The 23,613-nt window shown below is 40.2% G+C and overlaps 1 protein-coding gene across 1 annotated transcript in view; it reads right to left on the bottom strand.

Annotated features, from left to right (window-relative positions):
* Positions 1 to 701: 701 nt before the first annotated feature.
* Positions 702 to 23,613, bottom strand: part of LOC131051058 (MAR-binding filament-like protein 1-1) — a 48,650-nt gene continuing 25,738 nt past the window's right edge. The window contains exons 2-6 of the mRNA XM_057985446.1: positions 4,488 to 4,588; positions 4,197 to 4,337; positions 2,249 to 3,901; positions 1,613 to 1,702; positions 702 to 1,159 (exon numbers count right to left, since the gene is read on the bottom strand). Of these exons, the coding sequence (XP_057841429.1) occupies positions 1,025 to 1,159; positions 1,613 to 1,702; positions 2,249 to 3,901; positions 4,197 to 4,337; positions 4,488 to 4,588 (2,120 nt within the window). The 3' untranslated portion in view covers positions 702 to 1,024. The remainder of the gene's footprint in view (positions 1,160 to 1,612; positions 1,703 to 2,248; positions 3,902 to 4,196; positions 4,338 to 4,487; positions 4,589 to 23,613) is intronic.

A 23,613-nucleotide genomic window follows, 5' to 3' on the forward strand; every position in this document is an offset into this window, starting at 1 on the left:
TGTCCACACGTAGAGACCCTACTAAAAGAACCTTGGAGTCTACCTAACTGATCCTTTACGCGAATCTTCAGCAGTTAGAGACTATTTTCTCAAGAGAGGATAAGATGCCTATTGGTATTTTATTCTGTGTATGATTGTGTACAAAATACACGTCAACAGTCCCCTGCGGGTTAATGTGTGGTCCAGAAGATTAGTCTCGCCTTACTTGGACTGACTTGGCAACAGGGTCGCAGGCCAAGTTGCGGGGACACCTCTGAGATAACCCAAAAAAAAATGACAGTTCAGATTCAAAATGGCATGGCTCAGATCACTAACATAATGGATAGTTCATTAGGAGAATAGGAACAAAACCATACAAAAGTTGTTAGGAATGTTCCTAACAATTCGATACAAGTCTATGGTTACAGTGATATCATAATGATTAATAGTAAATACCTACATCCGATACTAACTAGAAAGCAAGACCTATTCCAAATGCAACCTCAAGGCAAAGGGTTTCATTTGATTTGTAACTGAAACCAGTTAAACGAAAAATTTGACTAGCCCCTGATATAATATAGGAAATTGAAATTGCATAATCTACAGAGTTTTATGCCCTTTTACAGTACTTTTGGTCCTACAGTGAGCACTTCTTTTAAATGAACAGACCCCTAAGCCTGTAAAACATGTTTGAAATCCCCAACTCTGCATGACATATAACATAAACAAAACTATGGATTCAGTGTCAGATCATTATTTCATTCTTGAATGCTCCTGAGAGCATCATATATTTTGCAAACAATACAAATGTGTTTATTTGCACACAACACACAAGGGCACATAAATGATTGATAACCTGTTCTTTTATCGTGACTATATTGAATGAAATATCCTATCAGAGGATAGACCCTCTCTCTCTCTCTATTCACATAAGTGTAGCAAAAACAAATTAGCCTTTTCTTCGATGCAAAAAGCATTTCATAAACAATAAATATCATGTTAATGAAATCATGAGTCCTTTTACCCTTTAATGCACTCACAATCATTAATTGGTGTCATGTGCTGAGACAGGAGCTACAGTGACCGTATCTTGAGAAGGCTCTTCTAGATTTGCTCCCTCATTTAACAAATTTGCTGTTCCAGCTGCTGCCACTTGGTCCTGGTCTCCAACACCTAATTTCTGCAATATAGCGAGAGGTTGGCTCAAACTGTGCATTTTCAACTTAAAACCTATACTTTGAACACTCAGAAATCTGTAAGTTGTGATGGGATAAATGTTGGAGACTTGATAAGAAATGACATTAACTGGAAATTACATATAATCAATACTGAGTGCACAAAGAATTTGATGTATAATGAATGTTGAAAGAAAAAGCTAAGCAAGCCAGAACAGTTGAATAAAATTTGACCCATGGAGACAGTGAAAATTGAAAAAGTAAATTCAGACCAAAAGGATAGATGCAAATACTGCTAAATCTGATCTAAAAGTCTTTGAGCAGTGTGCAACCATAGGGGGAAAAAATCTTGAATATGCAGGTCTAGCATTCAAATGTCAACTTTTCTGGCTCTATTTGTACCCTTGAAAGTTAATCAACAGTTGTCAAAAAATCACTAAAGAAATTTATCACAATACCTTCTGAATTTGGGACAGCTCTGCTTGCATGCCCTCTATCTGTAGAGAAACATCTGTTGGTTGCCTGTCATTACCATGGGATCGCTTTCCCTGTGACAAAGCACAGGTAATTCTCAGATAGGAAACTTATTTTAGCTCATTAGTTGGATCCTTCTTCAAAGTAAGTAAACAAAACCTATCCTCTACAAAAAAAGAATTGACAAAAACCTGTATGATGAATTCTTATATGTTATGATACACATTGAAAATATTGTAACTGATGTTTTAACAATGGGCACCAGTGGCTCCTAAAAATAAATACCACCATCAGGCATTAAAATAATTATACTGAAAGGATGAATATACAATAACAAGCACCACAATTGAATGCCTGGGATTCCAAGGGAACAAACAGGTGCCAGATTCCTCCTAGAAGATTGAAAAATAACATCTGCAAATAGAAAATGCTGCTAGAAGCAATCTTTGGCATCAATAAGAATCAAGCATAAGCTGGTATACAACTTTTCCTTAGAAACTCTGTATTGCAATTTGGGACTTTTGGAAGCAATTTTACTATTAACTGTCAACCAATATAAAATTTCTAGAGCTATTTAACTTTTTCCTTGAATCATATCACTTAGTTCTAAAATTTCCTACCTTCATCTCCTTTTTCTTTTGTTGCTGAGCTTCTCTAGATGGAGCTTTTGTCCAGATTATTTGTTTCCTTAGTCTCAGTATTTCCCCTTTTGCAGATGATATTTCTTCCTCAAGCTTCTTAGTTCTCTTTAAATATGCATCCTTTTCCTTCTCAAACCTCATTAGGAGTTTGTTTGCATGTTCTGCACCTTCTTGAACTTCTTTAGTTAGTTGATTCTGTTTCTCCAGAGATTCATATAATGAATCTCTTTCTTCCTCAAGATTATTGATTTTGGATTTTGCAATCTCTAACTCTTCAGACAATGACATTATACAGGTTCTCATTTCCTCCATCGATTTTGTGGCTTCCTCAAAATCTCTTTGAAGCATCCTATTATTTTCCTTCTCTTCTAATAAACTCCTTTCAGATGCCTCTAACTTGCTGCTTAAAGCTGCTGACATTTTTTTTTGTTCATTCAAAGCCGCAAATGAAGTTTCAGCTGTCTTGCAAATTTTGGATAGTTCTTCCTTCAAATTCTCATTAGAGACTGTGCTATCTTTTAATTTCTTACTCAAAAATAATATTTCATTTCTTGATGTATCCAATGCTTTCTTAACTGAACCCAATTCACTGGACAGTTTTCTCGAGGTTTCTTCTTCTTCATGAACCCTTTCCTCCAGAGCAGTACGCATTGCATCTCTGTCATTTTGTAACCTTGTAATTTCTGACTCAAGATTCTTTGTTACTTGTTGTGAAGTTGCCAAGTCACTTGACAAATTGGCGACTTGGCTTCTTGAAACTTCTAAACTTTCAACAGATCTCTGCAGCTCATCATTTGTGTTCTTCAAATTTGTGTTTTTTTCTTCCAACAACGCTTCCAAAGTAAATTTCTTTTCCTGTAATCTAGAAGCGATCTCTTTGTTTCTCTTGGTTTCATCATATGCAGTTCTCAATTTTTCTTTCAGCTGATTGATCTCTTCTTGTTTTGCAGAAATGGCTTGTCTAGAAGAAGCCAAATCTTTATCAAATGTAAGTTTCATTTGATTGAGTTCTTTGTGCAGCATGCTGAGTTTCTCTATAGAATCTTCTTTTTCTGCAACAGCCAAATCAAGTTTTTCATCCAGTTCCTTTAGGCACAAATCTTTCTGACAGAATTCATTTTTTGTGTTGTCAAGCTCCAGCTGGAGTTCCTTGATTTGAGCCTCTGCCTGTGAGAATAATTTTCTTGTCTGTTCCGCCTGGAAAGAAATTTCTATAATATTTTTTTCTCTCTCCTTTAGAGAAAATCTCAGGTTGCCAACTTCCTTTTCTTTTTCTTGAACATTTATATTTGTCAAATTCACCTTCTCTTCCAATTCATTAATTCTTCTCTTGTTTACCTCCAAATCTCTTTTTTTTGTCTCATTATCCTCTTGCACTCTCAAAATTTCTGACTTGAACATTTCCACCTGTGCTTCCATTTCCTGCACCATGTTTCTCTCTATCTCAAGCTGCTTTTGTAAACCTTTTGCCACGTCCTTGGCAGATATTAGCTCCTTTGATAGTGCAACTTGCTCTTCCTGTGCATTTTTTTGCAGTTTCTGGCTTTTGTCTTGTTCTAACTTTATTCTCCCCTCCAGATCCTCTCTTAGAGAAGCCATAGCTATTTCTTTTGCTTTTAAATCAGCTGCATCCTGCACCAACACAGAAATGCAGTTAATATAAAACAAAACAGGAATATCAATACTTCAACAATATTTTTGATACACAATTCCTGTGGCTTGAATAAATTATTCCCAGACAGCCCATATGTCAGAATCCTACTAAGTGGAAAGTAAAACAATCCATGAAGGATATTTTGTTTACAAATCTCAATGAAACTACTATCAAAATATCCAGAACTTAAGTATACACAATTTTATGTGATAACTGATATACCATCACAGACACACCAATCTTTACTTAATGCACAGTAGCCAAATGTCTTACAGCTTCAATAATTGACTCAGCAGCCACCCTACCCTTCCTCTCTAGCATATATAAGGCACCAGCAACTCCAGACCCAATTATTCCAATTTCATTCAAAAGACCAAAAACTGCACTTCCTTGGGACTTATTCTCTTCTGTAAACTGCAAAATAGCAAAATCATGTCTTGTAAGAAGTACGCTAAAACACAAGGTGTGAACAAAAAATTAAAAACAAAAAAGGACTGTCATCCCATTTTAGTAGGATGTATTCATTCCAAGTATTTTTAAAAGGATAGACAAGTTAGGAATAACCTCTGATGTTGCATTTTGTTGTTGAGTTGGAGAAGCTACTGCATCTACAAATTCTGATTTCTGATTTTTGAATGTCTCCGCTACATTCGTAACGTCTTTGTCTGCAGGGATCAAACTTCCATAAGCTTAGGCTTAGGATTCAAAAATATGATGTCCTCTATTCAAGGTTAAAAGATCAGAGTCTAGATTTGCCATCTGAAATGAATACATAGGCTAGAAATGAGATCAAACAACTTAAAATTAATCAGCAGCTAAAATGTTTATTAAAGTCTAACTAACAAAGACGATTTGAAAAGTAAGCATGTCTACTGTAGCTAAATATCACTCGTGATTTTATTTGCACTTAAGACTTTCTTAACAGAAACTCTACTTAAAAAGTTCAATCAAGTCACCATGACTCAATAAATAACTATAGAAATGCCTTTAAAAACAGAATCTGCAGAACAAAGGATTGGGAAGAATAAAATATATATAAGACAATTGTTATTTACAGAATTACATTGCAGAACTTTTGCTGACTTTTAGTACATACTGTGTAATCTCCAGTAAAACTCATTGAACTTAAAAAAGAGAGCAAATTCAAGAAAAAGGTACGAGTGATCCATTGAGTGACACTTTCAACTTTGATTTTTGCAAGACCCTATTCATATATTGTGTAATGTCCCCTTTCTAGCACATGTTGTATGATGTTGTCATTAGCCTGTTTTTCCATGGTTCCATAGGCTAACGAAGACATTTGAGGGATCTTGAGCATATTTGGCCTAAACAGTCTCAGTTTCAAGCAATTCTGAGGTGTTTTGGTGTGGTTTTGGGATACTATTTATAGTAAGTTAGTTGAGCCAGGTTAGAATCATCAATTATTCATGGATAATATCCTGTCGATGGTAATTGTTGATATCGACTAAAGATTTTAATAATCGTTTGTGATTATTAATGTATTTATCAATAAAGTTAAGTTATAAAGTTAAAATTAAAATATTTAACTTTATTGATATGGGTGTTGACTGGAATAATCATTATGTTATGTTGGTATATTATGTTTATGTTGTCGTCGGTAATAATGAGTTACGGCGGTCAGTTAGTTAGCCGACGGGTAGGTAGTTGGAGTCGCGACGGTTGTATCGCACCCCTTCGGCTGTCATATATTGTACCACCTCCGGGTGTTGGAGGACATGTAATGTGGACGACAGATTATAATATGAACATCTTTTGACATTAATGGAAAGCTTATTCTAGTACTTATTTTGTATTTGCATTGTGCATTGCTGTTCGATTTCTGTATTCTTCCTGTTTACCTAGTGAGGTAAACATTTGGCGCCGTTGCCGAAATTATTTCGGGAGGGATGGGAATATACTACATGGCACAGGGATAATGGGACAACCATTGCCCGAGGGGACGAGCAGTAACCCTGACGAGGATCACCAAGAACTGTTCGAAGGAGAATGAGCACTCACAAAAGATTTCTCTTGCATCCTTCAAGCAGCCATCGAAACACACGTACGGAGGGAAGCCACCATTGAGGCTGTTCCAGAGGATGCTGTGTGGAACGCGCTTGGTGTAAGCCCGGCGGTGAATCGGTTAATGAGCAGTTTGCCTAACCTTCTGGCTCAAGCATTTTTGGCTCTTCAAAACCGCAGAGAAGACACCTACCGTGAGAACCGACGACAGCAAATCTTACGAGAATTTCATGAGCGCCAGGATGACGGACGTAGGGAAGACCGACGAAGGACAAATAATCCTTAAATTGTGAAGGGAGAGAAATAAAGAACACTGTTAGAAGCAGAAGAATTATGTTGATTGTATACAAAAGAATGAATTAATAAAGACGTGTGGTGTTTTGGTTTATGTGTTGTGAAACATGAAATTGTACCACAATTAATGCCCAATTTATTGAATAAAGATAGAAATAAGAAATTAGAAACCGATGAGTGGGAGGCTGCGCAGAAGGCTTTGATTTTGGAACAACGTGTAGAACGTAGACGGAGGCTGAGGCAACTTGCCGAAGGACGACCTGCCGAAGGGTTGCCCGAAGGGAACCAAGGAGGTGTCACGGAAGGTGCAGAAGCCAAGGGGAATTTCTACGCGTCGCCAGACTACTGTAGAGCGAGAAGCCTCGAAGAGTTTCTGGAGGAAACTAGGTTACGGAGAGAACTAGTTGAAGAGACTCGAGATCGGTTCAAAAACTTATCTCTCACGCCACAAAGGGAGGATCACCGAAGGGAGCCGGGCACGGGTGACGGCGAAGGGGAAGCTAACCACACGGTAGTCGCTCTCACGCCACAAAGGGAGGATCACCGAAGGGAGCCGGGAACGGGTGACGGCGAAGGGGAAGCTAACCGCACGGTAGGTACAAGGCAGAACACCGTACCTTTGGTCACCACCACAGGAGACATCAGCGGCATCGGAGGGAGCAGCGCCGGAGGGCAGACACAGCCACAACCACCTCCAAGTAGACGATTTCCATCAATGGCGACCAAACAGAAGTTGCCCAAATTCAACGAGGATAGCAAAGATGATCCCGCACGGCATTGCCGTACATGCGAAACCATCTGGACAGCCAACGGGGTGACTGACCAGGATGAATGGATGAAGCAGTTTCCCGCCACACTGAGAGGAGTGGCTATTGACTGGTATTCAGACTTGGATAAAACCGGGGTAACTACGTGGGATGAATTGAAGAAAGCATTCGAGAAGGAATTTCGGCTTCTCCGAGATGATAATGAGATCGTCTCCGAAATCTATGGAACAAAGCAAGGAAAGAAGGAGACCGTACGGGCATATGGCCACCGGCTAAAGGAATTAGTCGGAAAGATGGAAAGCCAACTGGCTGATGGCTTAAAGAAGCGGTGGTTTGTCGAGGGTCTGAACCCTAAGCTACGACGAAAGATGAAAATTGTGCCTCCGACATCCTACGATGATGCATACAACCGGGCCATGGACTTGGAAAGTGAAAATAAGACGGCCAAAAAGAAGAAGAATAGATCTTCGTCATCCTCTGAAGATGATACGTCGGAAGAAGAGAGTAGCAGTGATGAGAAGCCGAAGAAGAAAGTCACGGCCCTTCAGAAGGATATGGAACGGATGTTAAAAGAGTTTAAGACAATGAAGGGGACCACAAGCAAGGATGATGAACTGTGGTGCACGGATTGTAAGGAGAGCGGCCACACAAAGGGTGCCTGTCCCAAGAAGGCATTCTGTGACATCTGCCAGATCATGGGACATTCTACGAAGGAATGCCCATACAATCTGAAGGCACGTAACCAGCAAGTGCTCTTTGCACATGAGCAGCCCTCCACATCGGATTCAAACAATAATGCATCTTCCGGAGGCTACCGAGGAAACCAACGAGGCGGACGGGGGAATAATAATAATTCCACCAGAAACAAGGTCCAATACGACGCGAAGGGACGCCCGATGATTCAATGTAGGGCTTGCAATCAATGGGGTCATTACGCACGAGAGTGTAATAACAATGACACCGCTCAAAAGCTATGTCGGTGGTGTGGCCCCGGTGACCATGAAGATGCCGATTGTCCGAAGTCTGGCGTAGGGGCCAATCTGATTGATATCGAAGGCAACACACGAGGTAAAGAAGCCATCCTTGCTCTTACCCGAGGGCAGGCAAAGGAAGCCCGATACCCCCATCCCCGCACCGAGAAGTAGAGAATGACGGAGGCAAGGGAGGAAATAGAAAGGGCCATGAAAGCCCAACGGGGAGAGACACACGAGTCATCTGGACCCTACTGCACAGACGCGGAGAGGAACATTGTACGACAGATGCTCCAAATGGAGGTACCTGTGAAACTGGAAGACCTCCTACACACCATACCGCAATTGGGGACAGTGTTGTTGGGCACAAAGGTTGATAAACCCAAACCGAGAGACATGGACGCTCCCATACTAGGAAGCTCGGCAACAAATCCAGTTGTACTTACCGTCAACAATGGCCGACACCCAGCCGTGGTGGAGATGGGCATCCTGGGCACCATCCTGACGGATACTATAATAGACGGCAGTTCCGGAGTAAATGTCCTTCCGGAGGACACATGGAAAAAGCTAGGAAAGCCCACTCTGTGGCCACCTACGTTTAATCTGCTAGGTGCAGACCAGCACGGGATTAAACCCCTCGACATGTTGATGGCACAACAAGTCACCGTGGGTGCACAACCTTTTGTACTCGACTTCGTGGTCATTCCATTGAAACAGAAAGGGTATGACGCCATACTTGGAAGAGGATGGTTGGTGGCAGCGAAAGCAAACCACAACTGGAAACGAAATACACTCTCGATGGAGAGCGGAGGCAAGAAATTCACTATTGATCTCCGGACGCAGTTGGTGAGCGAGGAACTTGCCTCTTCCTCGGGATCTGAATCCGAGAGGGAAAATGACCCACGAGACGAAGGGAGAGAGGGGATGGACCAAGATGTCGAAGGCATATTAAAAATCGAAGGTTGTTGTTCGGAGGATGACACAAATTCACTAAATGGATTGTTCCATTGGCAGCAGGAGGACTATGAGATGTTCTCACCCTCCTGTAACGTATTAAGCGTCGAAGGAGAGGAGCCAGATCAATATCCTCCAGAATACAGAGAATATTGGAAGGGAGACGCCCCAAACCCTGGCGACGTAAATAATCCGAAGAGTGTCGGCAACGATTGGAACCCTGTGTGGAAGGCCGCAGCCTTCAAAATCTTTATTATCCTTCTTCTTCTTATGTACGGGAAGGAGACCGTGGTCCCTATAGAATTTGTGGTTCCAGGTCTTTGGATGGCCATGGAAAATAAACTTGCCACCAATAGGTTTAAATTGAAACCCTATCACGCGAAGCACGCAGGGGACCCGAGAGGCCGGACGGACACCCGAGAGCCCGAAGGGGGACCCAAGAGGATGGAAGGGGACCTAAGAGGCCGGGCAAGCGACTTGAGAGGCACAGGACAAAAGCAGGAGACTTTTGGGCGAGGAAAACCGAGAAGGATGAAGGGTGATCCCAGAGACAGGGGACCCGAGCCGAAGACTCTTTAGACAACTTACCAAATAAAATAAAATAAAAAGTGAAAAAAATGCCACCGTACGGGGCCGTACGGCAGATAACTGTATGGTTGGAGGAAAAAAATATATATATATAAAAAAAAAAAAAAAACGTAAAAGTACCAAAAAAAAAAAGAGAGAAAAAGGCCACCGTACAGTGGGCCCACCGAAGGTGGCATCACCGTACGATGGAACCACCAGGACATTAAGTTGAGTAAATTTTTTATCATGGACAATGAGGTATTTGAGTGATAGTGTCAAATTCGCTCATGACCCTCTCAAATGGACAGGAACGAAATCTTCCTTGGCTCTCTTTGCCCTCCTATTTTGGATAAAAACTTCACTTTAAGGCATGGATTGGGAGGAAATTAGCTTGAATTCACCCTTGGAGACGCCTTGGACAAACTTAGACTTGGAAATTTGGAGAAAAGGTCAAGAATTTGAGCATTATTGCAAAATTCGCTCCTGACCCTTCCAAAGGCTCCAGAGCAAATTTCCTTAGACCCTTCTCTTGCTCCCAGTTTAGACCTCAAAGCTTGCTCCTACGCCTTGACTAAGTGAGGAATGACCTATCTATGCCTTGTGAGCAAGTTGGAACGAGATGGGATGAGGAAATTGAGCCTAAAACATCAATTTCGCTCCAGACACTTCCAAAGGGTCCAGACCGAAATCCTTCAAGGGACCTCTTATCTCACTCAAACAATTGAATGAATCCTATTTCAAGTAGATTTGAGGGCGAATAGACTTGATTGAGATGGAGGGAGGACCCAAAAGCCAATTCTACGAGCAAAGTTGATGGGAAATTTTGGAATTTGAGCTTAAAGAAGAATTTTGCTCCTGACCCTTCCAAAGGGTCCAGAGCGAATTTCTCTAAAAACCTCTCCTGCTTCTAACATGTGTTAAAATCCTTGATTCCACGCCTTGAGTGAATGAAAAATGATCTATCCATGCCTTTGGAAGTGAGTTGCAAGCGAGATGAGGAAAATTGGAGAATTTGAGCTAAGAAGCAAATTTTGCTCCTAACCCTTCCAAAGGGTCCAGAGCGAAATTCCTCTTTAGGTCATGTCCTTCCAAAGGTACTATTGTGACGTATTCACACATCGCCCCAGTGCAAATGGGGACCCCTACTTTTTGCTTTCTAGGGTCCAGACCCTTCCTGACCCTTCCAAAGGGTCCAGAGCGAAAATCCTTGTACACCTCAATTTCTTCTTTGTCCAAAACAATTTCCTAGTTCCTAAGGCATGTTTGGGGGTGTCTTGACATGTCCTAACCTTAGGAGGTGAGTAAAGGTGGATGAGGTGAAGATTTTAGCCAAGAAAGAGAATTTCGCTCCTGACCCTTCCAAAGGGTCCAGAGCGAAATTCTTGAAAACACTCATTTCTCCTTTAGCCAAAGTCAAGACCAAGGTGGAAATGAAAGGAGAGTAGTCTATGTTTGCCTCCCAAGGAAGATTAGAGTTCGAAAAATCAAGAATCAAGGTCAAAACATGATTTTCGCTCCTGACCCTTCCAAAGGGTCCAGAGCGAAAATCCTTGTAACTCTTGTTTTCTTCCTTATTTTGACTAGGCATTGGCTTGATGGAGGATAAATTGGTATGTTCTTGCCTTGAGAGGGAGTTGGATGCTTTGGAAGATCAAGTTTTTTCCTAGGAGATGAATTTCGCTCCTGACCCTTCTAAAGGGTCCAGAGCGAAATTCACTATAAACCTCATTTGCTAGCTTGAATGGGCTTAAAACATGGTTCCTCAGGTGGAAAATGATCTATGTTTGCCTCCCAAACAAGATTGAAGTTTGAAAAATGAATAATCAAGCCCAAATCATGATTTTCACTCCTGACCCTTCCAAAGGGTCCAGAGCGAAAATCTACCTAGACCTCATTCCCTTCCTTGTTTGACCAAATTTTGATTTGCAAGGCATCTTGAAAGGAAGAATGGACATGTTTGGCCTTTGGAAATGTTTGAAAGCATTGAAAAATGAAGGATTTTAGCCAAAAAGGTGAATTTAGCTCCTGACCCTTCCAAAGGATCCAGAGCGAAATTCCTTACACACCTATTTTTTGACCTTGCTTAGACCACAAACCTTGTCCCTTGGGTGAAGAATGATGTTTAGTTACCTTCTAGAGAGGATTGGAGTTGAAAAGATAAAGGATCAAGTCAAGAATGAGAAATTCGCTCCTAACCCTTCCAAAGGGTCTAGAGCGAATTTTCTCAAAACCAACTTTTTTCCCAAATTTATGCCAAGGGAATTGCAGACTAGAGTGAATTGAGATGGAAGAGATCCTTAGGAATGACTTCAATTGCTAGGAAATCATTGAAATTGAAGAAATTGAGCCAAATAGTGATTTTCGCTCCTAACCCTTCCAAAGGGTCTAGAGCGAAAATTCTACAACCACCTATCTTCCTTGCAAATCAAGTCAAGCTTTTGGTTTTTATGGCTTAGGGAAGAATGAAGCAAATTTTCCTTGACCTTGGAGGTGAGTTGAAAAGATGGAGGAATAAGCCTAAAACAAGATTTTCGCTCCTGGCCCTTCCAAAGGGTCCAGAGCAAAAATCCTAAAACCCATCATTTTCTCCAAAATTTGTGCCAAGCCATGCCTAGACCAAGGTGATGGATGCCCTTGAGATTGCCCTTGAATTGATTGTTGTCTCCAAAAATGATGATTTTGGGCTAGAGGAGGAAATTCGCTCCTGACCCTTCCAAAGGGTCCAGGGCGAAATCCATTATAGGTCCTGTCCCTGGCCATGATTTCTAGTGAAATTCTCTTTTCTGGTCATTTTGAAGTCAAGCAAAATGTTGCAAGCATGGGAGAGGGATCCAAGGATGAAAGTCCAAGTATAGAAAGTGAAAAAAGATGGACCTTGGTAAGGGAAAACAAGCAAAGAGAGAAATTCGCTCCTGACCCTTCCAAAGGGTCTAGGGCGAAATTCTCCAAATCAACCATTTTCCCTTGAGTGAAGTTAAAACTTTGATCCCTATGGCATGGTTGAAGGTGGAATGAGGTATTCTTTCCTTGTAGGATGAATTGTGGTAAAGGAAGTGTCAGATCAAGCCTAAAACTTGAATTTCGCTCCTAACCCTTCCAAAGGGTCTAGAGCAAAATTCTTAAAACCTCTTTTGCCCCAAATTTACATCAAGCTTGGTGTTGGTTAAGAATGAGGACATCCTTGGGCATGTATCTAAGCAAGTACGATCACAAAGTGAGAAGAATTTGAGCCAGGAATGCAAAATTTACTCTTGACCCTTCCAAAGGGTCCAGGGCGAAATTCTTATAGAGCCTGTCCCTGGAAAGAATCTTGAGCAAACTTCATTTTGATATCTTCTTGTTGATGATTTAAGGTAGAAAATGCTATGTTGAAATGAATTCGTTATATGACCTTAATCATCTTTTGGTTTGTCTTGCAGATAAAAGAAGACCAGGCTAGATCAAGGATGACCTCCTCCAGTCCAGCATCATCAAGGACGACCTCCTCGAGTCCGACATCATCAAGGACGACCTTCTCCAGTCCAACATCATCAAGGACGACCTCTTCCAGTCCAACATTTCAAGGAAGGTACACCATCCATCCTGCACATCAAAGACAAAGGAGGTTAAAGCAAGGGTCCGTTGAAGAAGTAAATAGTTTCAGAAGAGTTAATTAAAATTATCTTCTCAGCATCATCAAAGTGAACATCTACCAAGTTACAAGTGTCAGACGAGGTGGCATCCTAGTCATCACTCTTCCAGTCGGATTGGTCCACCACAGCGTGTCCAGATTCAATGTACCTGACTCATCAAAGATGACACTAACTTCGATGTACCTACCTCGGTTATCCATTGGTCGAATATTTCAAAGATGACATGTGTCCAAATAATGCAATTATTTCATTGGCTAGAATTGAGTTTGTTGTAACAAACCCTAACTAGGGTTTTCATTGTAAAATCTCGGCCGTTGATCTCAAATTGATCTGAGCCATTGAATTGTATTAAGAGCACTATATAAGCCCTGGCTCCTCATTTGTAAAAGCTAATAGTTGATAGTGGGTTAATAGTTGGTTGATAGAGAATAGCTAATAGTGAACAGTTAGAGAATAGGAAATAGTTAGAGTAGAGTAGAAAGGGAAGGCAAAGATTGTTGCCAAGATGTTGTTGTAAAGGACTTGTAAACTTCATTGAAGAAATGGTGAATTCTATGGGTCGATTCAACAATTTGCATGGTCTCTATACTTCTCAAATTTGATTTCATGTTATTAGATGAGTGGAAGAAATGTGTATGATTGATGGTGAAATATGTATATCCATACTACTAGCAGTTTGTTGATTGCAGACTTGCCTCGTGTAGTCAACTAGAATCATTCAGCTTAAGCTTAACTTCAATTGTCGCTTCTTCATTGATACGCATCAGCCTGATGGTGTCCATGCCTGTAGCGGTGATCTGAACATCATAAAGCTTTCCTCAGAAGATTGCACTAACCTTGTAGAGATGGTCCTGGGATGTCAAAGCAAGACTTAGTTAGAATTTCATCAAAGGTCATTCATTGCTCTAACATTCTTAGTATTAGAAATAGATCCCGTTTCAACCTTTCTCCTTTTTCCTTTTTTTTTCAAAATCAACGGCCAGTAAAATCTCACGTTCCAGCAATATCCAAAGCAAATCAGACGTTCAAGCAGTCAAACGTAAGTCCCCTTGTGATTCCAGCCAAATCGCATCATACCACGAGAAGCTTATCCACATGTAGAGAACCTACATATCAGAACCTTGGAGTTACTCCGACTAATCCTTCGACGAGATCTTCAGCAGTCGGGAAACTTTGTTCAAGAGAGGATAAGGTACCTTTAGGTATTTTATTCTGTGTTTGGTCGTGTACAAAAGACACATCAATAGGTACCTAAGCGAAATTGTCAGGATGTGCTTTTGATCCAACATTTTGAACTAGGCACCTCCTGAAGGTGATTTGTTAGCATGTTCTAAGGCCAGGGCAACGTGAGTGAAGCTGAAGTTTGAATGTTTGATTGATGTCCAAGACTAATCCCTCAAATTCGCTCCTGACCCTTCCAAAGGGTCCAAAGCGAAATCCTCCAAAAGACTTAATTCCTCACCAAAAGCATTGAGTGGACATCACTTTGAGAGCGAATTGGCTTGAGTATGATAAGATAAGGGTGGAAAAGACAAGTCCAAGGCATGTTGAGTGTGAGTAGAGTCTAGAAAAGCAAATTTCGCTCCTGACCCTTCCAAAGGGTCCAGAGCAAAATTCTCCAAAGGACCTAATTCCTCACTAGAAGCATTGAATGGTGATCATGCATAGCAAGAAAAGGATTCAAAAAGGGACAAGTCTAAAGCAAGATGAGTGAAAAGAAGGAAGAATTAGGCCTAGAGGAACAAATTCGCTCCTGACCCTTCCAAAGGTACAGGAGCGAATTTCTCAAAAACATGTATTTTCCTCCTAATTTTAAAGCAAATTGCCCTTAAGGTCTTTTCCTAAGATGGTTTGAAGCTAAACAAGCAAGCTAAGAGGAAACTTTATCAATGCCTACGCCCTATTTATCAATTTCGCTCTTGACCCTTCCAAAGGGTCCAGAGCGAAATTCCTAGAAGGACTCCCTATTTTACCTAATGCACCCAAAAGATCTTGTTTTAAGCTAAATTGAGGGCGAATTGACTTGATGGTGATAGGAGGTTTGAAAAATTGAGTTCAAGGCAAAGTAATGATGAATGGAAGATGAATGGCGTCAAAGGAAAAATTTCGCTCCTGACCCTTCCAAAGGGTCCAAAGCGAAATTTCCTAAACCTCTATTTGCTCCTTGTTTGGGGTCGAAATCTTGGTTCCTAAGGCATGGTTGAGAGAGGATTGATGCATACTTGCCTTGAGAAGTGGATTGGAGCAAAGGAAATGATGGAATTGAGACTAAATGACAAATTTCGCTCCTGACCCTTCCAAAGGGTCCAGAGTGAATTTCACTTAAGCTCTTGACCCTTCCAAAGGGTCCAGAGCGAATTCTCTTGAAACCTCCTTTTGCTCCCAGTTTTGTATCAAGCCTAGCATTGATTGAGGTTGATTAAACTTAGAGGCATCCTTAGGCATGCATTTGAGTCAGTTGTGGTCACAAAGTGTGAAGAATTTGTCCAAAAATGCCAATTTCACTCCTGACCCTTCCAAAGGGTCTAGAGCAAAATTCCTAGGAGGTCTAGAGTTTTGCCTAGGCCCTTGAGCGAAACCTATTCTTAAGTATTATTGGAGGTGAATGATTTGATCTTGGTAAGGTAAGGTTGACAATGAAGTCTATGTAAAGAAAATTGAGCAACTTTGTCAAATTTTGCTCCTAACCCTTCCAGAGGGTCCAGAGCGAATTTCATTATAGGGCCTGTCCTTGGAGAGGATCCAGAGCGAATTTCATTATAGAGCCTGTCCTTGGAGAGGATATAGAGAAAATTTCATTATAGGGCCTGTCCTTCCAAAGGGTCCAGAGCAAATTGATCTTAATGCCTTCTTGTTAATGGTTTGAAGTGAGAAATACCATGTTAGGATGAATATATCATAAGTGCTTGACACCATCTTTTGTTTGTTTTGTAGATCTACAAGACCAAGTTGGAAGGAGATTAGGCAAGGACAAGGACGGCCTCTTCAAACCTCATCATCATTAAGGGCCTCTTAAATGCATGGAAGAAGACTCAAAGTGCTTCCAAGTTGAAGGACTTCGAATGATCAACAATTACAAGCAATAGAGCAAGATATTCTCAAGGACCTCATTCTATCGCATAGAGAAATCACAAGATATCAGAAGAAGGATCATACAAACATTTCAGGGCAAGACGAGCTTCCAGAGAATAAGGAATGACTTGATCCAAGAGGAGACTTCATCAAGCACAAGAGAGTCAAGGAGAGGTACATCATCCATCAAGTACATAAAAGACGAAGGAGGATCAACCAAGGTCAGTGCAAGGGTATGTTGAAGAAGCAGATAGTTTCAGAAGAGTTAATCAAAGTTAGCTTCTCATCATCATCACATTGAGTATCATGAAATATTGCTCAACGTTCATTGACCAAGCAAATGCAAGACAAGGTGGCATCCCGGTCATTGTTCCTCCAGTCAGATAGGTCCACATCAGCGTGTCCAGATTCAATGTACCTACCCTTGTTTCCTATTGGTCCACACTCATGAAATGTAATTTTCGCATTGGCTAAGAGAGTTTGTTGTAACAAACCCTAATTAGGGGTTTCATCTTGAAATCCTAGCCATCCATTGTAAATCAATCTGAGCCCTTGAATTGTAAAGAGCTCTCTATATAAAGCTCCGGCTCTTCTTTTGTAGAGGTTAATATTTGGTTAATAGTTAGTAAATAGAGGTTAGAATAGCTAGTGATCAATAGAGAATAAATAGCAATTAGAGTAGATTAGGAAGAGAAGGCAAGAAATTGTTGCCTTGATTGTAAATGAACTCCATTTTCATTGAAGTTATGGTGAAGTATGTTGTTTCTTTGCAATATGCATAGTTTCTTGTTGAATCTTCATATTAGATGGTAGACGATTAGATTGAATGAAAGAAGTTACTGAATGCACTCGCGTGGAATCTGCCTAGTCCAAACCACTAGCCTCTTACTGACTGTAAGTGTGCCCTGCATGGTCAACTGGCATAGAATGAGCTTAATCTCGAGTCGTTATGCATCTATTGTTCATGCATTAAATTGAATGGTGATCAATGTCTGATGGTGTAACGATTTGAATATATTCAAAACATCCCTTAGAAGATCGCACTGAGTTGGTGTCGGATTGTTGACCTGATGATGAGACCCAACCCAATAGGACTCCACCTAGTTGTTTGTTTATCTTCTCACATTCTAGGTCTTAGAGTAGACTTTTTGAGCCCTTCACCTTTTGCTATTTCTTTATTCTTCCCGATGAGTAGATAGGACTCAAGTTCCAGCAGATTAAACGCTCAGGCAATCGAACGTAAGTCCCCTTGTGATTCTGGCATAATCACATCAAACTACAAGAGCTTATCCACACATAGAGACCCTACATATAAGAACCTTGGAGTTATTTCGATTGATCCTTAGGCAAATCTTCAGCATTCGAATAACTTTGTTCAAGAGAGGATAAGATACCTTGGTATTTTATTCTGTGTTTGCATGTGCATAAAAACACATCAACAAGACCGTAGAAGGGCGATTGAGGAAGCTCGATTAAGATTTCATTTGCTGCTATAACCACACTTGTTGGACCTTTATGTACTTATTGAAGCCATCCCATTTCAAGCATTTATTTTAGTTTTTGCTGGACGTAGGGTTTTGGAGTGGAGTTGCTGGGTTATTGAGGACTTGAATCTGTTGTTGCTGAATGTTTTCTTTGCTGCTGTGCTTGTTTAGTTCCAGCCGTACTATTGTTGGGTTGCTGTTGTGAGTGCCTAGGGTTTGGTGCACTAATATTGTTGATATTTGTAAAGAAAAATCTCATTTTCCAGCACAACTGTTCTAGGTATTGTTGTGACGTATTCACACATCGCCCCATTGCAAATGGGGACCCCTGCTTTTTGCTTTTTAGGGTTTGTTTTCTAGGTCTTTTAGGGTTTTGTCTGTTAGCCTTTGCGTTTTGAGTGTCGCCAAGGGGATCACCTGGATAGCAGGTTCTGCTTGAGTTAGGTCAAGTTGGTGAGTGATGAAGTCTGGAATGTCCTGAAATTTGGCTAAGTCTAGAATGTCCTGATCCTGAAATTTGGCTAAGTCTGGAATGTCCTGATCCTGAAATTTGACTAAGTCTGGAAAACTGAAAAATCCTCCAAAAACTATTTTGCAATATAGCTCCTGGAGGTCTGAAACCACTCTCAAACATCCTGAAAGTATATATGGAATATAAATTAAAGTATAAGAAAGAAGAATTCTTATACTTAAATGTTATATTCCATAAAATTATCCTGACAGAGAGTTCAAAAAGTCAAATTTCGCTCCTGACCCTTCCTGAAGGTCCAAAGCGAATTTCGCTCCTGACCCTCTCAGGAGGTCCAAAGCGAATCTCGCCCCTGACCCTTCCAGAGGGTCCAAGGCGAAAATCAATCTAGGACTCATTTCTTGCCTTATTTGACCAAATTTTGATTTGCAAAGCATTTTGTTTGGACTTTGGAATTGATTGAAAACCTTGAAGAAAATGATGGATTTTGGCCAAGATTAGGAATTTCGCTCCTGACCCTTGCTGAGGGTCCAAAGCGAAATTCATTATAAACTTCATTTGCCACCTTGTTTGAGCTTGAAACCTTGTTCCTGGCCTTGAAAACGATCTTACCTTGCCCTGTGAAGTGATTTGAAACTTGAAGATTGAGCAATTTAGCCTAGATTGTGAATTTCGCTCCTGACCCTTGCTGAGGATCCAGAGCGAAAATCTTATTTGAGCCTATTCGTCACTAATTTTGGCTAATTTTTTATGTGCAGGGTCTCCTGGAAGGAAGGTTGAACATCATTCAAAGGTTTGGATGCTTACAAATTGATGAATTTTGGGCAATAAAAGCAAATTCGCTCCTGACCCTTACTGAGGGCCTAGGGCGAAATTTTGAATAGCTTTCAGCTTGCATGGAAAAAAGTCAAGTTTTGGACATTGACGAAACAAGGACATCTCCCTTTACCTACCTGAGAAAGTGTCAATTTGAAAAAGTGAAGGATTTTGGTCTAAATGGCAAAAATTGCTCCTGACCCTCTCTGAAGGCCCAGAGCGAAATTTTCAAAAACACATTTTTCTTGCAAAGTCAAAATGTTTTTTATGATTGGAATGGATGAAAGGAAGCATGTCTTACCCATTGAATATAACTTGGACGATCAACAAAGAAGCAATCAAGCCAAAATTGAAAAATCGCTCCTGACCCTTGCTGAGGGCCCAGAGCGAATTTCCAAGGTTCTCTTCTTTTTGTGTGGAATTGAGACCAAATCTTGCTTGGATAGGAAGAGGACGTGATGTTTTATGCCTTAGAGGCGATTTGAAGTCCAAAGAATGAAGGAATATCCCTAAAACCAAAAAGTCGCTCCTGACCCTTGGAGAGGGTCCAGGGCGAAAATCACAAAAACTACATGTTTTCTTCAAAATTGTGCTAAGGCAAGGTTAGGCTAAGGTAGAAAAGACCTTCAAAGCATGATGAATAATGATTTGCCTCTAAAATTTGATGATTCTAAGCTAGAAAGGAAAAATCACTCCTGACCCTTGCTGAGGATCCAGGGCCAAAATTTTGAAAACTCTCATTTTACCTTGCAACAACAAAGCAAATTTGGATGGGATGGATAAGGAAGGACGTTGCCTAGTGATGAGTAAAAGTTTCAACGAAAAATGATAATGGATTGAGCCTAATTTGCAAAAATCGCTCCTGACCCTTGGAGAGGGTCCAGGGCGAAAATTTTGGAAGAGAGATTTTCTTGCTTAGTTTGGAGGTATTAACATGATCTAGCTTGGTGAGAAAGTGTTTTGATGAGGAAATGAAGATTTCTTAGTCAAAATTGAAAAATCGCTCCTGACCCTTGCTAAGGGTCCAGGGCGAAAAACACCAAAATTGCACTTTTTCTCCCAAGTTGGATAGAGCAAAGTCTGGAATTCAGTGAGAAGACCTATTTGAGATGTCTTGAGGAGATTTTGAACTTTGAAAAATACCAATTTTGAGCTAAAATGAAAAAATCGCTCCTGACCCTTGCTGAGGGTCCAGGGCGAAATTTCTTCTAAAGACATTATTTCCTTCAAGATTGTTGATGAATTAACTTGGTAGTGCAAGGAAATGGATCTTAGAAATAACGTTGAGGGTTTAACAATCAAGCTAAGGTGGATTACAACTTAAAATGAAAAAATCGCTCCTGACCCTTGGAGAGGGCCCAAGGCGAAATCCACACTTTCACCTAAATTCCTCATGCAAAATGGCAAAATTTGAAATGCAAGACCTTGACTGGATATGAATTTACCCTCCAGGAGATTTTGGAGTCAAGATGCGAAATATTCAAGGCTAAAATTGGAAAATCGCTCTTGACCCTTGGAGAGGGTCCAGGGCGAAATTATTTGCAAGCTTCATCAAGACCTTGATCAAAAATTGATATTTTCCAGTTTGCACTAAATCACCAAAATTGCTAAATTTGAGGCGTGTGGAAAATTAAATTTAAATTTGAGAGCATTTTGCATTTAATAAATTAATTTTAAGCCTTGAAATAATCGAAATTTTACCTTGGAGGCACTAAAATTAATTTTTTTAAATTAAAAAATACAAATTGAGCGCTCAAACACATTTGTTGGCTTTTGCAAGCAAGTCGGCCTCCTTTTTAATGGATTATTATCTTATTTTATTATCAAAAAAAACCAAGTCGGCCTAGGGGAAGCAAGGGGTAAGCGCTCTATATAATGGGGATGCTTTGTTCAAGTTCAATCATTCATTCATCCCTTCCTAAGTGCGAATTTGGAGAGCAAATTGGAGGAGCGAAATATAGCTTGTTTGGAGCAAATTTCTACTAAGTGTTGAAGGCTAAAGAGGGTGAAATTCTTTTGAAGATTAATGGAGGCGCAATTCATCCAAGAGAGGGCTATGATCTAAACTTTGCCTAGCAAAATCCATTTTTCTTGCATCATTTTCAAAAGGTCTTAGACTTAAGTACTCAAGAGGAGGTATGGCGAAATTATCCTAATATCCTTGTTCAAGACTTGATTTTGGGCACTTTTTTTAGAAAAGTCTAAGTGTTGGTTAGTTAATTAGGAAATGATAACTCTAGATTTATCATGAAATTTCCTAATCAATATCTCGAATTTTCCCTTTGGAGAGTCTTAATTTCTACATTTTAAGATATAATGCTTAAAGACTAAATTTGGAGTTTTTGTGAAGGCATCAAATGGCGACTCCTAAGGCTGGAGTATCTACAAGTCGGCAGGCTCTCATCAAAGAAGATCCGGTCCAGGACAAGGATGATCTCCTCCAGCTCAGTATCATCAAAGAAGATCAAGCAAGGATAAGAGCGACCTCCTCCAGTCTAGCATCGACAGGGATGGCCTTCTTCGGTCAAGCATCATCAGGAATAACTTCTTCCAATCCAGCATTCCAAGGCGAGGTACATCAATCATCCTGCACATCAAAGACAAAAGAAGTCAGAGCAAGGGTTCGTTGAAGAAGCAAATAGTTTCAGAAGAGTTAATTAAAGCTAGCTTCTTAGCAACATCAAGTTGAATATCTACCAAGTACAAGTGTCAAATGAGGTGGCATCCCAGTCATCACTCCTCCAGTCGGATTGGTCCACCTCAGCATGTCCAGATTCAATGTACCTAACTCATGGGAGGTGGCACAAACTTCAATGTACCTACCCCAGCTATCCATTGGTCGAATTTTCCAGAGAAGACATGTGTCCAATTAATACAATTATTTCATTGGTCAGAATTGAGTTTGTTGTAACAAACCCTAATTAAGGTTTTCATTGTAGAATCTTGGCCATTGATCTCGAATTGATCTTAGCCATTGAATTGTATTAAGGGCACTATATAAGCCCCGGCTCTTCATTTTGTAAAGGCTAATAGCAGTTAGAGAGGAGTTAGAGGAGGGAGTAGTTAGAATAGTGAATTAGTTAGTTAATAGTGTAGCAATTAGAGTAGAATAGGAGGACAAGGCAAGAAATTGTTGCCATTGATTGTAAACAAACTACAGTTTCATTGAAGTAATGGTGAAGTGTGTCGTTTCTTGCAATATGCATGGTTTCTTGTTGAATCTTCAATTCTAGATGGTAGATGATTAGATCGAATAAAGGAAATTGTTGAATGCACCTGTGTGGAATCCGTTTAATCCATACCACTAGCCTCTTACTGATTGTAAGGACGCCTTGTGTGGTCAACTGGAACAAAATGAGCTTAATCTTAAGTCGTTACACGTCCATTGTTCATGCATTGTCTTGAATGGTGATCATTGTCAGATGGTGTACAATTTGAACATATTGGAAGCATCCCTTAGAAGATCGCACTGAGTTGGTGTTGAATTGTTCAGCCTGATGGTGAGACCCAGCCCAGTAGGACTCCACCTAGTCATTCATCCATCTTCTCGCATTCTAGGTAGTAGAGTAGACTTCCTAAACCTTGTATCTTTTGCCATTTGTTTGTCTTCCAGTTAGTTAGTAGGACTTGTGATTCCAGCAAATCAGATGTTTAGGTCATCAAGTGTAAGTCCCCTTGTGATTCCAGCAAAATCACATCATACCACAGAGAGCTTATCCACACGTAGAAATCCTACAACAAAGAACCTTGAAGTCATCCCGATTGATCCTTTTCACGACATCTTCAGCATTCGGAGACTTTATTCAAGAGAGGATAAGGTACCTTTAGGTATTTTATTCTGTGTTCGCATGTGCATAAAATACACATCAACAGGTATGTAAGAAATTGTTATGTAATCTCTTTCTAATATAAATGTTGCCAGATTGGTGAAGGAAGCTGCTTTTGGGGGGTCTATCATAAATTCTGGAAATTATTTAGAGTGTTTCTTCCGAGTTTCATGAACTTTAATGTATTCAAAGAGCTGCAAGTTATTTATGTATTTGCATAATTATTATGGTTGAATGGACTAGCAAACAGTATATCAAAACATTACTCGAAAAATCAGAAAAAAAAATTGTATCGAACTAGACCGCATATTATATATTCATTCAAAACTAGACTGACAGCTAAGAAACACATAGCCTGTTGTTAAATTTGAACATGTTTTACTATTGTGGTTTGGTTATGAAACAAAAGACCATTTCTGATAGTGTTAAAGATATAAGATACAAATTTTGCAAGTCAAAATGCTCTATGAAATAAGTTGGGCTTGTTCACCATATGTTTATCAAGAATATGCATAGAGTGGACAGAAAAATAGTATGCGCAGAGCTATATTTTAAGTGAGCTTTCATTCTCATAAGATGTCAGAAATAAGCTTCCTGTTAATTTTCATTTCTTTTTTTCGGGCTTTAAAAGGCATAAGGTTGTGTTGACATGTATTTTATACACCATCATACACAGAATAAAATACCAATAGGCATCTTATCCTCTCTTGAGAAAAAGCCTCTAACTGCTGAAGATTCGCATAAAGGATCAGTTAGGAAGACTCCAAGGTTCTGGTTAGTAGGGTCTCTACGTGTGGACAAGCTTCCAGCGGTAT

The sequence above is a fragment of the Cryptomeria japonica genome, chromosome 2 (genome assembly GCF_030272615.1).
Source record: "Cryptomeria japonica chromosome 2, Sugi_1.0, whole genome shotgun sequence".
Lineage (NCBI taxonomy): Eukaryota > Viridiplantae > Streptophyta > Pinopsida > Cupressales > Cupressaceae > Cryptomeria > Cryptomeria japonica.